The 16,959-nt window shown below is 43.6% G+C and overlaps 1 protein-coding gene across 1 annotated transcript in view; it reads left to right on the top strand.

The window, feature by feature from the left end:
* CABLES2 (Cdk5 and Abl enzyme substrate 2) overlaps positions 1-16,959 on the top strand; it is a 57,345-nt gene that overhangs the window by 36,178 nt on the left and 4,208 nt on the right. Inside the window, 3 exon segments of the mRNA XM_026664886.2 lie at positions 6,093-6,196; positions 11,336-11,442; positions 14,496-14,700. Of these exon segments, the coding sequence (XP_026520671.2) occupies positions 6,093-6,196; positions 11,336-11,442; positions 14,496-14,700 (416 nt within the window).

Genomic DNA, 16,959 nt, shown 5'->3' on the forward strand with positions numbered 1-16,959 from the left:
AGAACATGGGCCAGTCCTGGAATTTGGGGAAGGCTCTGATGAGTGCTCTGTGTCAGAGGCAGAGATGGGGCCAGGGCCATCCGACAGTTATCAGCTGCCTTCGGAGTCGGAGATCAGTGGGGCAGAAGAACATCTGGAGCCTATGCCCAATGTGCGCATGCACAGAGCTGCCAGGAGAAGGGAACAGTTAAGGAACAAGAGTCAACTTGGGAGTAAAGGCACAGGTGGACGCTGAATGGCCCCTCCCATAGGGAATAAGGAGGAGTGAAAGGGGAGTGGTGTTTGCAGGAGACAATTAGTTCATTTAATTAGTGTGAAGATTTGTTTGTGACTCTCAGAGACTCCTTGCCAAGTATTTTCTTGTACAGTGTTGCGCTTGGAAGCTACCAGCCTGGCAACTCTCCAAGCCTGATGAGGTCTGTCGTTGAAATTCACTCTTGAAAGACTGTTTGCCGAGACTTTGCTGGATGTGAATGATAGGAATTCACATTAGCCTAATAAAAAGGGGACAAGGAGTCTGTTTCGTGATTTTGGGAAGCCTAGGGCAGAACACTAATGACTGCTTTTCACATGAGTATCAAGGACTACCCGTAAAAGGTTGCCCTGCAACATTTATTCATGTATAAATTGGATGCTGCGTTTAATTAAATCATGGCAGAGAGGTTAGGAGAACAGATACCCACAACCATGTTAAACACTTTTGTGTCCCTGAGTTCAAACCCAAATAAGTTTCTGTTGTTTATTTAATATATTTCTATCTCACCGTTAGATTTGGCATGAGATATTGCAAGCTGTGAGGCTTGCAAAAATTAGGCTGTATCTGGATGCCAACTTCCACAGTTCAGAAAATTTATACATACATATGTGTGTGTGTGTGTGTGTGTATAAATTACAAAATGTTATTTTTAAATCCCACAATTTAATCAAATTTACTACTGGCTGGGTACTCCTAGCTCAGATTCAGCAGTTGTCTCCAGAGGTCTCAAACCAGCTAAATATAGAAAACATATTTCTTTTAAAAAAAATAAATCTCATAAGCATGGTTATGCAAAAGATACAAATGAGACATTTCCTGAAAGTCAAAGCAATTGCCTTAAAAAGCCAAAAACGTAATACAAATCTGGGCAAAGTATCAACTGCATTCAAATAGCAACTCTGGATAGTTTACTGCTATGTTTTGGCAAATGCTTTATCCCACCAACTTTGGCTTTGAGAAACCAAGCTGTGATCACTCAATGAGTGCCATCTTTTAAATTTGAAAACAAGCCAGTTCTCCTTTTAGATGATGAGATAAATAGGTGAAAGAGAAGCAAGACATGCAACACAATACAAGAGGAAAGATTGCATCTGTTTAGGATGCCAGCCTGTTATATAGCTGTTAGGCATATAAGTTACCTAACAGGTATTTGGGTTAGAAATATATAAACCAGGATAAGCATTTTAGTACTATATCTTTAAGGGAATGCAAGAGCATGCAATTGGGTGTGGTTTCTCAAAAAGCCATAAAATGGAGCCAGAAACCTGGGTTGTTTAGTCTTAATCTCAGAAGAGAGTGTGTCTCCGTCTCTGTTTCCTTCTGTTGGAAAGTATTGCCGTTGCTCCATTTTTCCTAATTGACTGATATTCATGAATTTAATGTAAGTCTGATACTGAACTGTTTTTGACACTGGAATTTGATATTTGGATTATCCCTGGATGAAAACTGACTGATTTTACCTGAGAATGACTTTGAACTGCCTATTTTGGACTTTGCTTAACGTTTCTGGAAGTAAAAACCTACATTTACTGTACAGTGTATCTGTGTGCTGTATGTGTATTATTCAAACGCTCCTCTCAAATACGTCTCCCTGTATGCGCTCATTCTCCTAACGGGGAATTACCTCAACAATAGCCTGTCTTCAATTTCCCGCTTTCTTCCATCCCCAAGATTGTGTAATTTACTGCACCCACTTTTCATTGAGTTATTTTGGGGGAGATATTCTATAGTCCCTCGGGGGCATACCCCCCCCCCTTTGTTAGTTCTGCAGTAGTTGAGACTTCCTGTGGCTGATCAGTTTGCCTCTCTCTTGCGCATTGCCTCTGCTGTTTTGATTATAAAACCATTTCTGAGTAGTGTTCAGAGAAGTCAACTAGGATTGTTGCATCAAACAATTTCCAGCATTTTCAAACAGAGTGGCCAGTACGTCTGAAGGCGCACCAGGTTGTGCCTTACATGCCAAGGTGCAAGAAATTGTTTCTCTCCTTATAAAGACCTGCTAGTTTGAACCTTTCATTACAAAGCCAAGAATTACTTTCTGGGCTCTTGCAGAGACTGCCATAATTTTATTTATTTATCTGCTGCAAACTCTGCATTGGTGACAGGAAGGGCATCCAGTCACTAAACACTCAGCTCCATTCAGTTGCCTCGACTCCACCCCGATGTAAGAGATTACAGGGTCATTAAAAGACCCCCCCCCCAAAAAAAAACACTATTCTAATTTAATAGAGCCACCCCTATCATGAGCATACAGCAAAATGTGTTCATTTATATCCTGCCTTTATTATTTTTATAAATACAAGGCAGCAAACATAATCAGTATTCCCCCTTCGCCTATTTTCCCCACAACAACAACCTTGTGAAATGGATTGGGCTGGGAGAGAGTCACTGGCCCAAAGTCACCCAGATAGCTTTCATGCCTAAGGCAGGACTAAAATTCCCAGTCTCCTGGTGATTGGTTTGAAGTCACCCAGCTGGCTTTCATGCCTAAGGCAGGACTAGAAATTACAGTCTCCTGGTGATTAGCCCAAAGCCACCCAGCTGCCTTTCATGCCTAAGGTGGAACTAGAACTCCCAGTCTCCTGTTGATTGGTTTGAAGTCACCCAGCTGGCTTTCATGCTTAAGGCGGGACTGGAACTCACAGTCTCCTAGTGATTAGCCCAAAGTCACCCAGTTGCCTTTCATGGCTAAGGTGGAACTAGAACTCCCAGTCTCCTGGTGATTGGTTCGAAGTCACCCAGTTGGCTTTCATGCCTCAGGCAGGACTAGAACTCCCAGTCTCCTGGTGATTGGTCTAAAGTCACCCAGCCAGCTTTCATGCCTAAAGCATGACTAGAACTCCCAGTCTCCTGACTTCTAGCCTGGTGTCTAGACCAAACTGCCTCCAGTTTGTTTGTTTTTTCAAAGTTTGAAATGCTGCCATAAACATTGCCTCAGAGCTTCTAAACAAGGAAGCAGGGGTGGGATTCTACCTGGTCGGACCAGTTCTATAGAACCGGTTGTTAGGATTCTGACCAGTTCGGAGAACCGGCAAATCGTTCTACTGGCTGGCCCCTCCCCTCCCTTCCCACTCACTCCTTACCTGGCATGCGCACCATCAAACTTGCCTGCTAAGTTGATATTTTTACTTTTTCCCCCACAACCATCAGCTGTTCTTCTGTGCCAGGAGATTTAGATTAGCTAGAAAGCAGGAAATAGTTGGATTTCTTGCTTTCTAGCTAATCTAAAAGCAGAGCTGAACATTCCTTAGGACTAAAGCTTCTATTTTTCAGTGCAGACTCAGGCAGCAGATTGCAGAAAGGTAGATCTCTGAGTGAATCTGTGATTCTGTGAGCAACTCAATCTGCCTGCCTGCTTTGCCTGCTTTTGGGTAAAAGTTGCTTTTTTTAATAAAAAAAAAATTTACATACAAGCCACGCTCAGCCAGTCACATGACCACCAAGCCATGCCCAGTCAGCAAGCCACACCCAACCAGTCACATGACCACCTAGCCACACCCACAAATTAGGCCACGCCCACAGAACTGGTTGTTAAGAAATTTGAATCCCACCCCTGCAAGGAAGGTTAATTATTTTTCAAGGAACAGAAGCAGCAAACAGCAGATTGACTTCCAAAGTTCTAGCTAAAAGCCCGTTTGGTTCTGCTGGCTCCGTGATCCATCAAAAGAGCACCTCTGGGTGCCTTAAGTGCTCCTAAAAGGAATTCCATTTTGCTTTCCCGATGCTGCTTTCCCGCTGAGCCGCTGCTGTTAATTCACAGCTAGGCCCTGTTTTTTGTCAACATGACTTGACGAATCCCTTCAACCACCACTGGGAGACCTTTAAGAAAAATCTGGCTTTGCCATGTCATGATTCAGCGCACCTCTGCAAAAAAAGCAGCAGGATTGAAGCCATGGAGCCTGGCACCTGCTGCTTAAGGCACTGCAGAACGCCAATAATTGAGAGAGGCAACACTGTTGGTCTGTCAGATACACAGTGCCGTAGCTTTTGATGAGTAACAAAACAAGCAGCAGCAGGAATCGGTGCTCCACATTGGGTCACTGGAGGAGGAAGAGAGGATGGGGTCAGTGGAGAGAGATGATTTATGCACATTTGGAACAGATTCAGTATATCCTCTTCCCATCCTTTTCCCAGACAGTTGCATGACCTTCGGAGTTTAAAAAAAAAAAAATTAAAGCCAAACGAGGATCGTCCTATATACTTTATCTTACAGAAAAAATGACCTTTGGGAACTGTTTTTTTTTTAAATGTGGTTTATTGGTGGGTGGGTGTATACCTGTGTGTGTGTGTGTATGTGTGTGTGTATATATACGTTTATGTAATGAATGTTTCAGAAGTGGTATTCAGCAGGTTCTGATTAGTTCTGAAGAACCCGTAGCGGAAATTTTGAGTAGTTCAGAGAACCAGCCAATATCACCTCTGACTGGCCCTGCTCCCATCTATTCTCTGCCTCCCGAGTCCCAGCTGATCGGCTGAGTCTCCTTTTGTTGCCCTGCACAGGAGAACGGAGCTGGAAAGCAGGTTAGTGGGGTGGGGAGGGCATGGGGATTTTGCAGTAACCTTCCCCTGCCATGCCCACCAAGCCATGCCCACAAAATAGGTAGTAAAAAAATTAGAAACCCATCACTGGTGTGTATGTGTGTGTGTGTGTGTGTGTATGTGTGTGTAAATATTATCCCGGCTTTTTATTTTTCATAAATAAGTCCAAAGTAGCAAGGGTACCTAGTCATTCTTCTCCCTCCTATTTTCCCCATGATAACAGGTGGGTTGGGATGAGAAAAAGTGACTGGGACAAAGTCACCCAGCTGGGCTTCATGGCTAAGGTGGAACTAGAACTCCCAGTCCTGGTGATTAGGCCAAAGTCATCCACCAGCTTCTATGCCTAAGGTGGGACTAGAACTCCCAGTCCTGGTTTCTAGCTTGGTGCGTAAACACTAGACTAAACTAGACCAAACATGCTGTATATAAATATGCTTTTGCTTAATCAAATCATCAGTCTATTTAGCTCAGTGTTCTGGAGTTGTTGTTTTTTAACTATCTGTAGTTATTTTTTAGGGTTTTTGAAGATTTGGAGCTTAAGTCTTAAGCTGCTTGTCTCCCATGGGTAAACTGGCTGGAAATAAAGCCAGTTTAAAAGCATTCTTTTCCAGATTTAACTCCTTGCTATGCTTTAGCTGCAGTGATGACCTGAGGTTTTGTTCAGATTGTGTTGAGCCTGATTGATTCTCTCCTGGGAGAAAGGGAGGGAGAGAGGGAGGGAGGGAGGGAGGGAGGGAGGGAGGGAAGGAAGGAAGGAAGGAAGGAAGGAAGGAAGGAAGGAAGGAAGGAAGGAAGGAAGGAAGGAAGGAGTTTTATTCATTTTACTAGGTCTACAAGGGGAAAGTAGCAGATCTCTGGTGAGAAAAAATGCAACAGGTCCATGTTTCAGTGTTCCATGCATAAACCTTAAAAAACAAAACTCACTTTGGGACGTAGCAATCAATGACCAGCTGAGAGGTTGCATTCCCTCCTGCTATGATACACAGTAAGCTGTTGGAGCAAATGGGCTTGCCAACCAAGAAAGCAGGCAGGTGAACCAAGACAACCCTATTTCACCTAGTCCAAGTCAGGAAACACATTTCTCTGGACATATAGCCAAAAAATGGTTGTCTTGTCAGTCGTAGGAAGAGCACAAGTGTTGTGTCTTCCCTGCCCTCCAAAACGAATGACCTGAGGATCGACCCTTTCTTAACCTCACCTGGATTTGACAGCAAAGACCCTTCAGAAAGATTCAGGGGATGCTTTTCCTAAATTATTTTGGTGAGCTCTTAGGCTTCAACTCCTTCTTTACTTCCAGGAAATGAAGTGGGAGAATTGATAGAGTACAACCCCAATTTGCTTGATGATCCGCAGTGGCCGTGTGGGAAACACAAACGTGTCCTCATCTTTGCATCGTACATGGTAAGATGTTTTAGTGCAGTTTCTTAACAAGTACAGTAGTTAAGCATTTGTAGTGTATTTCCCTACGAGTTTTATTTACCTGCATGCAGCGGTGGTTGTGTCCTCGTTCCCCTGACTGGTTATAAATTACTGTGGGAGAGCAATGGTTAATATGCTATTTTCTATGCGATGTATAGGTGGTCCTTGACTTGCAGCTATTCGTTTAGCGACCATTCAAACACTACTGAAAAAAGTGACTTGCAAACCAGAATACCAGGATCGTCATTTATGACCTTCCCAGTCACTTCCTTGACCCAGGACAAGGCACGAAGGCCACACAGCCAGCTGAGAGTTCAGTGTCATGCCCTTGGTGGAGACTGACTCTGAGGGAGAGGAGGAACAGCTGACAGGGAGTGGAAGTGTGGCTCGGGAGGTTGTGGAGGAGGCTGGGGAAGGGCAAGAGGCCAGCTGGGCAGTCAGAGGAGGACCCAGGCCCATCCCCTCTCCATCCTAGGGCACGCAGGGAGGAGAGGATAAGGGAGAGATGTGGTCTAAGGGGGAGGAGAGGGCATTGATCCTCTTCATGGGCTGCAGCTGTGACAACTGGATAAGAACACACGGATGGGCCAGTGCTGGAAACAAAGTGTGGAAATATCTCTAGTTTATTGTTCCTGAGTTTGGTGTCCTTTGCATTGTGTGTTCTGATATCTGTGGACGTCTTCAAGCCCTTATCTTGCCTGGTTTGTGTTGTTTTTTACTCTATAATTTAAACGACATTTCCTCCTTCTTGTAACTGCTTGTGTGGGAGTTTTTTGTCTCCAGTCAAGGATATTTGGAGCTTGGAAGCAAAGTGAAGGAATAAAAGGGGCTTCACCAGGTTTTTGTAACTGTGTCTATTTTGTATCCCACCCTGGGTCATCACATTCAGACTCCCTTTCAATGCTCCAGCTTTCCCCCAAATGCTCCCACATTCTTGGCAAGTCCCAGAGCAAAGTGCGCACACACACACACACACACACACACACACACACACACACACACACACAAACACCAGCCTCTGGCTCCAGCAAGGCAAAGGAACAAGAAATCCAGCAAGGCAAGAGTCCACGAAGCAAGGAAGAAGGCAAGCAGTCCTGCAAATACCAGACGTCGGCAACAGCACACGAAACACCACAAATTCAGCGTTTGTTCCTGACAAAACGCCCCTCCCTACAGCGTCTCAAGTCTCAGTCTCAAGTCTCAGGTGTGCCTTGTGAAGAGGGGAGGGGCGCTCTCCTCCCGAGTTGTCACGTCGCTCTGCGCTGTTCCCGCCTCCTCTCCACTCCATGCTTGTGGATCAGGAGGGGGTGGTCCTTGCTCATCGGCTGAGCTCTGTCACTCCTCATTTCCATTGCCGGCCCACTCTCTGTCATCCTGCTCCTGTTCCTCCCTGCTGGCAAGCCGTCCCAAGCCTGAGGGGCCCTGGGCTGCCTTGTCTGGCTCCTCCCCACATTCCTCCGAAGCCAACGGAGCCGCCCCCTCGATCTCCAGCTCCTCCTCCGCTGATTCAGGCTCTGAAGGGGGCATAACAGTCAGCTTCCAACAAGCGAAGTCAATGGAGAAGCCAGATTCACTTGACAACTGCAGTGATTTGCTTAACAACCATGGCAAAAAAAAATAGGTTATAAAATCAGGCATGACTCACTTAGCAAACGCCTTGCATAGCAACAGGAATTGTGGTCATAGGTTGAGGACTACCTGTGGTTTCTGGTTCTTTTCACATCTCCTTAGCAACTTGGTGTTGGCGTTCCACTTTCACCATTCTGAGATCCAAGACTGTATTGATTTTGAAACTAGAGATAGAACTGTGATCAGTATACCCCATATTCTTTTTTTTTTTCAGTGTCGTTTTCCTAGCTCGTTCCCCACAACACCAACATTTCTGTAAAATATAGGAGAAAGGCTTACACAAATAGTTTTTGTTTTTTCCTCTGCATCATCTCCCTTAGCAAACTGCAGTTCGGTGACCATTGTTAACCAAAGAAGATTCATTCTGAAATGGCACGTAATGGACTTTAACCTTCAGAATTAATTACCACTGCATGGCTGCTGACTTAGACAGCATTGAAAGCAAAGAGAATAGTTTATAGAAGTTCATTCATGTGGAGCTCTTAGTGATAAGCTTTTTTTTCCCATTTGAAACTTCAGTGTTCTGTTTCCTGCTGCTCGTTTTTTCATCTGCTACTTGAATCAGCTTCAAGTTCAAATATGATTCTAGATCACCAGGGGGAGAGGAGATGATCTTGTGATTTGTGGGGAAAGCTACCGACTATTGGATCAATTTTCCCCACAAGCCACTGAACATCTGTACGTCTGTGGAGATTCTCAGTCATCCAGGTCATGGTTGTCCCAAAGGTGCTTTTTTCAAGAGGCAACTGGACTTTCTGGTTTTTCTTTGAAGACGTTTCGCTTCTCATCCAAGAAGCTTCTTCAGCTCTTGACTGGATGATAGAGAAAGAATGGAACAGAAGTTGAAAGGGTTAACAATTCCAGGAAGGCTTCACACCCATTTGCACTACTCAGGTTACCCTGAGGACACAGATAAACCTCCAGGTGGCCTCAGTGACTCTCTAAAAGAATGCAAATGACCAGCTGTCTGCAAGGAGTATGAATCCTTCCATTCCCCACCATCCAGTCAGAGCTGAAGAAGCTTCTTGGATGAGAAGCGAAATGTCTTCAGAGGAAAACCAGAAAGTCCAGTTGCCTCTTGAAAAAGTACCTTTGGGACCATGACCTGGATGACTGAGAATCTCCATAGACATGGAGCTACAGATTGCTTAACCTTACTTCCCGTTATATAAGTCCAAAACCTATTCTGGAACACTTAAAAACGATTCCAAATCATTTAGACTGTTTCTCCTTCTGATCGTGCCAATCACGTTGCTTAGATATTTCCCCAAAATTGCCCAAACTGTAAGCTCTCAGCATGGTCAGAGAGGGAAAAAAAAATGGGAATTACCCTAGGATTCCGGGGAATGCTAGGTTTTCCTTACACTTACTTGCACTGACAACCAAAAACCACACAATCTCTGCAAAAGCAATATGCAGCTGAAAGGTTATAGGGATTCTGTAACCAAACAGTGAATCAGGCATTCAGATTGTATTCAAAGTTATTCAAAAGTGGCACCGTGGCCTAAGGCAAGCCTAGATCGAGGCATTACACACATAAATGGAGTATATATCGACCTCTAGGGCAATGCAGATATTATCACAGACCTACATTTTTCTCTTTGAAGCACACAGGAATAGTTTCAGCAGCCATGGTCAAACACCAGGTGATGAGCAGTAATGTTTTCCTAATGGTCTCTCCAGCAGTTTTGGCTTCCATTAGCAAGCAGACCCAAATCCTAATGAGCCCAGATTCAACTTCTGAATTTCAGTTACTAAGCAAATCAGTAAACTCCTAAGGGCTGGACCTGGAGCAATTTCTCTGCATCTCCTGTTATTACCCATCTTGTATTTAAACCTGGTGCGTTTGCTTCCAAGGTTGCGCTTCTCAACCCAGACTGGTACAAACTCACCATTCTGTTTGAAGTGCCAAGTGTTGCAGGATTAAATGATTATGAAAGGGTTTCAGAAACCACCTGTCTTAAAAGCAATTAGTCTTGTAACCCTCTTGACCTAGTTAGGGGCGGACTTGGCTCTGATGCCAGGGCAAAGATAAGCAATATGGTAAACAGCACAAACTTAGTACAACTTAATACCAGCTAAGGGTTATTCAAGTGCAGAGTTCCATTTAATGGAGTGCAGCTGAAACAAAACATTGAATTGTACTGCCTAGTGCTGTGTAGAATATATGAGCCTTCTATATTTTTGATAGAATATTTGTAGCTAAGTGTTGAATGGTGGGGTCCTTGGTGAACTCGGTGGCTTTTTGCCAATGTTTAATTACACAACTAGTTAGCATCATCAGTGCACCTAGTTTGCTAATGAAACATCTGCAAGAAAACAACCAAGCTCAGAGAGCCGCCAAGGATGCCACCGTTCTACATTTTTGCCTAGTACTAGATTTATTTTTAAACAGCGATTGATTTAGTGGATTTATATACCTGCCTGTTTCACGTGCACAATTCCAAGCTGCCTACAAAATTAAGCACACAAAAACAAATCAACACAATAACCAAACACTAATGGAAAATAGGCTAGGGCAGTGTTTTTCAGTGTTTTCCCCAGTATGGCTGGCTGGAGAATTCTGGGAGTTGAAGTCTAAGCATCTTAAAGCTGCCCAGATTGAAAAACACTGGGCTAGAGTTTTAGCTGCAGCTAACACCTTTGCTAATACCCTACTGGACTTACAGTCTTCCTTTTGTCAGTTGTCTAAACACACCTTTGATTTCAGAAGATTATCAAGTAAGATAGGAATGCACCATCAAGCGGCCTCAGGAGTGTATGATCCTTCCCATCTTAAGCAGTTACCAATTAGCTACTGAATACAGTATAAAATGCTATAAATGTTGTCCTCTAAAGCATTTTATTGCTTGTCCCCTCCTTATTCCATTCTGAATCAGCCCAACTTGTTTGCTCATCCAGAGAGAATCTTCTTAGTATCGATAGAAGCTAATATTTGTAGCTCGGGTTGAATGGTGGTGTTCTAGATGCTCTCTGAAATTGCAGACATTTCATTAGCCATCTAGGTTACATCATCAGTGCAAACCCCCACTCCCTTCTAGCACTGATGATATTACCTAGTTTGGTATTGAAACGTAAGAAAACAACCAAGCTCAGAGAGCACCAAGGACCCTACTGCTCTTAGTATCCTACTCTTAGGAAACAAAGGAACATAATCTGAATGCAGATAACATTTTCTGTAAACATTAGTTTCAACATTAGTTTTCTAATGTTGAATAGAATGCAGATAACATTTTCTGTCAGTGTTTGGTTTCTGGGTGGTCATTTTCAAACAATGCTAATCAAATGTCCACACAAGCCATCCAGCATTGGAAGGAAAAGGAAGGGCTTATAGAGAAATAAATGATTAAATTAACATGATCAAGCTGTACTTCGGAGGAAGAGACTGACTTGCTCTGTTATATAGAATACTGCTATCAAGTTATTTTGGGTGTCTCACATTCTCTTTCTCGGTACAGATTTCTAAATAAATCCTTTTTTTTTTTATTTCAGACCACCGTGATCGAATACGTAAAACCCTCAGATCTTAAAAAAGATATGAATGAAACATTCAAAGAAAAATTTCCTCACATTAAGCTCACGCTCAGCAAAATCAGAAGGTAAAAAAATCATTTGGAGATGGGAAAATCACTTTTATTTCTCAGTCCTGACTTTGGAATAGGCTTATTTCTATCCAGATTTATATCAGAGTGGTTTTATCTATAAATATTTACAGCCCAATCTTGCATAAGTATGAATAAATATGAGGAAGTACATATAACCTTGCAGGCTTAAGTATTATGAGTTATAAGCTATGAGCCACAGTGGCACAGTGGTTAGAGTGCAGTACTGCAGGCTACTTCTGCTGACTGCCGGCTGCCTGCCATTTTGCAAAATTTCAAATCTTACCAGGCTCAAGGTTGACTCGGCCTTCCATCCTACCAAGGTGGGTAAAATGAGGACCCAGATTGTTGGGGGGCAATAGGCTGACTCTGTAAACCGCTTAGAGAGGGCTGTAAAGCACTGGGAAGCGGTGTATAAGTAAGTGCTATTGCTATGAGATACTTTATTTACAAGTTCTCGATTCAGTGCTCCATTCCAAAATATATTCTATGCCTTGGCAATATAGTCATAGTTAATAACTATAGAAGTGTAACATGTCAGGAGGTAAGGAATTATTCCTTCCTTCTTTTTCATGCTAATTATGTTGGGAATTGGGGGTTTTGATTCTGTAACGAATCTCTAGTTGTTAAATATGCTGTGATGTAATTTAAACCGATGTTTCTCAACCTCAGCTATTTTAAGATGCGTGGACTTCAACTCCCAGAATTCCCCAGCCAGCTTTAAAGTTGTTGAGATTGAGAAATACTGGCCTAAGCACAGATTTAATTCCGACCATGAAGTATGAACCTTAACTATTTGGTTTATTTTTAGTTACAAGATGATACTGGGAAAATATTTGTTCTCAGCTTGTTTCATAACCATGTTTCTGCATCTTCTATTTTATAAAAAAATCAAGCATGAACAATCAAACCTTCTAGCATATTTTGAATGCTTTTGTTCCTAACAATGCTTCAGTTCTGTACAGTTTTTGACTAGAACTGTGAAACATATTTAAATTTGAAAAATTTCAACCAAAACCAGAATATTGAGCCAACAGTGTGTGACAGCAGCCCAAAAAGCTAATACAATCCTTGTTTATATAAACAAAGGCGTAGAATTAAAATCCTGTGAAGTATTAGTACCACTTTATAAAGCCTTAGCAAGGCCACACCTGGAATATTGCATCCAGTTTAGGTCACTACCTTTACAAAAAAATGTTGAGACTTTGGAAAAAGTACAAAGAAGAGCAACTAAGATGACTTAGTCTAATTCTGTGTTTTACCTCTTGATCCATCTCTCTCTAGGACATAGATCTAACTTAGTTCACCTTCCTCTGAGTAGCAAATAGATTGAAAGGACACTAAAGAAATTCTATGTAAACCTGAATCAAAGTTGCTGTCGTGAAATAGAAGCATGCTTTTAAAAAATCTGCTTCATTGTAGTTCTTTCATTCATTATACAGATAGTCCTTGTCACTGGACAACCATAAGAAGTCATGACAATCTCCCCCCCCCCCCACCCCACCAAGTACTTGTGACCAGTTCTGAAGTCCCAACATCTGCCCTTCTTGTGGTCACATGACTGCAAAAAAAAGGTTGCAAAATGGGGTCAATCACATAGCCGCGAGCTGCATTATGGTCGTAAGGACTGCCTGTAATATTCCACAGGCTTATAACGTTCCGTGTTTCCTTGTCATACAGGATTGGTAGTTGATGATACTTTTGATTCTGCAAGAAATTGCACAATTCAGTTCTAATGCATAGGAAAGAAGTTAGATAATTGCTCCTTTCCCTGATTTTCTTCCGATTGAACAACCTCCTACGGGGATTTCCCCTTAGCCATGTTTATCTGATTGATCCCATATTCTCTTTCCTGCATGGGGTCCAGTTGTTGCTTCCTGAAGCCCCAAAGATCGGAGAACTCATCTTTCTCTGCCTCTTTATGAAAAGTTCTATTCTAAAACATACATGGGAGGGCAGGGCGATGCCTTAGTAGTTGAAGATGCTGACCTTATCAGCTGAAAAGCTGACAGTCCAGGTTGGAGACCCACGTGCCATGGGCAAAGGTGAGCTCCTGTTACTGGCCCCAGCTACTTGCCCACCTAGCAGTTCGAAAGCATGGCAAATGCGAGTAGATAAATAGGTACCACTTCCGTGGGAAGGTAACAGAGTTCCGTGTGCTTCGGTGTATTGTCATGCTGGGCACATGATAACAGGAAATGTCTTTGGACAACGCTTGCTCCCTTAGCCAAGAAACGGAGATGAGCAGAGTCAGGCATGACTGGGCTGGAGAACCCTTTCCCTTTAAAAGAGAGGTGTCAAACTCAAGACCAATGGGCCAGATTTGGCCTGCAGGGTGCTTAGATCTGGCCCATGGGGCCGCCCTGGAAACAGTGAAGGACCAGCCCGCGGTGCCTCTACTGGCCCTCCTGGGCTCCGTTTTTGCAGGCAGGGGGCTGCAGGACATCGAGCTGGCCACACCTACCCTGACCATGCCCACCCCAGCCATGCCCACTGGTCCCCCCCCCCTCCCCAAGGTCAAACAGAACCCTCTGTCAGCTTTGGAAATGATAGCGAGACCAGATGCTTCCACACTGCCACATTTGGAGCCTGGGAAAATGGGAGGGGGGAATTTCTTGGAGTGTATGTAGTTAGACATAATAACATTCTTTTTCTAAGTTAAGGTCGTGTTACTCTGTGCATAAGTGAGGGGAAGTCTCAAGTTGGGACGGATGGTGATTGGGGCATGTGATGTGAATATGGGTGCAAGGAGATGGATTTGTAGTTTTTACTTATTGCAAGGAAGCCTGGAACCTTCAGATTCGGGCTGCCCCAGATGTGCCAGTTTACTATCCAATTAAAACAGAACTTTTGAGAAGATGTCTTGTCTCGGAGTTATTTGTGGGAGTGGAGGTTTTCTGGAATGCTGACACCCTGAAGCGGCCCTCCATGAAATCGAGTTTGACACCCCTGCTTTAAAACATATACCTTTCACCTAATTCTGAAGTTTCTCTCATCCGTCTAGCAAAAAATGAGCCTTGGTTCTTCTTTCACTTCCTTCTCCCTTGCAGTTTAAAGAGAGAAATGCGGACCCTGAGTATGGAGTCCAACCTGGAGCCAATTACTGTGTCCATGGCTTACGTCTACTTTGAGAAGCTTGTCCTCCAAGGCAAGCTCAACAAACAGAACCGAAAACTGTGTGCCGGTGCTTGTGTGCTGCTCGCAGCCAAGATTAGCAGTGATCTCAGGAAACACGAAGTCAAACATCTAATTGATGTAAGTACAACGGGAATGTCTTCCAGGCAGGTCTGCAGCTCTTTGAAAACCCTCAAAGTTCTGAAATGGTTTTTTCCCCCCCTTGACACATAAATCTTTGCAGATTTGTGAATAACCTTGAATGGAAATATATACATTTTGACAAGAGACTGGAAATCCAATGTTACTTTTAAGTAATTGTGGTACAAATGCCCTGCACCTGCTTGCCACTGTAAATGCATGAGAAAAATTAGAAAGAGGCAGGCTGGCATTGTTGGTAGTGCTTTGAAGCTGCCATTTGGATGCCAGGATTGTGATGAAAATAATAGTAATAATGTTGTCTCTGCAACACCAACCCCAAATTGTCTGCTGAATGGGTTCCCAAATGATTGGGTTAGTTTGGAAAGGGAAATGATACCAGATTTAAATTGGACTGAGTCTCCTTGGTTATTGTCAACATAATTTGAATTTCTCTGAAGCAGATCCATTTGTTCACATGCACCAGTTTTTAATTTTCCTCTCCTGTTATCTTGCTGATAATGGCATCAAGCAATTTCTTTTCCTGTTCTTTGTCTGGCTCTCAGGTTATATTTTTTTAATGCATCACCATGTGTTCTGGTAATAAGCCCTGCTCCTTTCAGTGAGACTTATTCTCAAATAAATGAGCAGGGAATTGAAGCTATCTCTTTGTTGCCCTTCGATGTATTACTACACTCCATTTACCTTATAATAAATCATTGTTGATGGGCCAAGTACCTACAATAGGTAGGCAGTTTGGTTCTTTCCCAGAAAACAGCGCCAAGGCCTGTCATCCTCCTGAAGCGATTAGTGATTAGTTCTGACTGTCCTTGCAACAAACATCAGCAAAGCAATGTATTACAATTGCAAAAGTGTAAGTTCTGCAGAAGACCAAGTCATTTTCTCCTATCGTATTATGTCACCATTTGGTGTCCCTCTCACTGGGATGCTAAATCTGTCAGGCCTTCAGGCCACGACTTTTCAGAATACTGCATGAGCCAGAAATGGCAGCCCACAGGCTACATGGAAATGGGGCCATGGAAATTCAGTGGCAAAATGTTAATCACCGCTCCAGGGTAAGAAGGAGACAGTCCATTCCAATTTCCAACTATACACACACACACACACACACACACACACACACACACACACACACACACACAGAGGGGAGATAGGGAGAGGAGAGGGAGGAAAGGAGAGTGTGATGACCCAGAGTATATCAGAAATATAACAAAACCCAAAACGTAACTAAAAGTCCTTTAATGCCTTCAACTTGGCTTCACTGTTTAATTGTTTACAGTGGAGGAGTAAACTATTTTCAAAATAACATTTCAAAGGAAAGAAACACAATTCAAATTGAAAGAGCCGATAACGAAGCAAAAACCAAAAACAAACCACATTGAATAAAGTTCCACGACAGACCAGGATAGATAATTGCCAACTTCAGGAAGATAACCAGGGACAGTCTCTTGGAAGAACGCCAGCCAAGATAAACCTTCTTTAGGAATAAAACACTAATTTGTCTCCAGCATCTGTTAACACGCAGGTCCAACCTTTTATGCAGGTCTCACACCTGCAACCCATGAAGAGGATCATGGCCCTCTCATCCTGAGTAAACCACGTTTACCCTGATCCTCTCCTCCCTGCGTGGATAGGGATAGGGGATGGGCCGGGTCCTCCTTTGACTGCTCAGCCGGCCTCTGCCCTTCCCCAGCCTCCTCCACCACCTCTGGAGCCACCCTTCCACTCCCTGTCGCTGTTCCTCCTCTCCCTCAGAGTCAGTCTCCACCAGGGGCATGACAGAGAGGGAGAGAGATTCAGTAATGGGGAGAGAGATTCAGTAATGACGAGAAATCAGATCACCAAAATGTTTCTGCTTTCCTCTCAATGTTCATGGTATGTTAGTTTGGCTCTGCTGGATGAGTGGATTTGTCGAGATCAAATGGAGCAGTTTATCTCCGGAAGTCTTCCTTAGGAACACCCTTTCCTATCCTTAAAACAGTCCCAGCCCTTCTGGTGACATCCATCCTTGCAGTGATATCACTTACAGCAGCAGTGTCAACCTCAAGGCCCGTGGGCCGGATCTGGTCCGCTGGGTGCTTAGATCTGGCCCGTGGGCCCAGAATGGAAACAGCGAGGGACCAGCCCGCAGTGCCTCTGCCAGCAAAAATGGGGCCACATGCGGCCTCCCCAGGCTCCGTTTTCACTGGTAGAGGGACGGCCAGAGGCCGTCACAACTGAAAATGGAGCCTTGGTGAGTGA

The sequence above is a fragment of the Notechis scutatus genome, chromosome 3 (assembly GCF_049901735.1).
Source record: "Notechis scutatus isolate UNSWTSFEM ecotype Mainland chromosome 3, rNotScu1.2, whole genome shotgun sequence".
Taxonomy (NCBI): Eukaryota; Metazoa; Chordata; class Lepidosauria; order Squamata; family Elapidae; genus Notechis; species Notechis scutatus.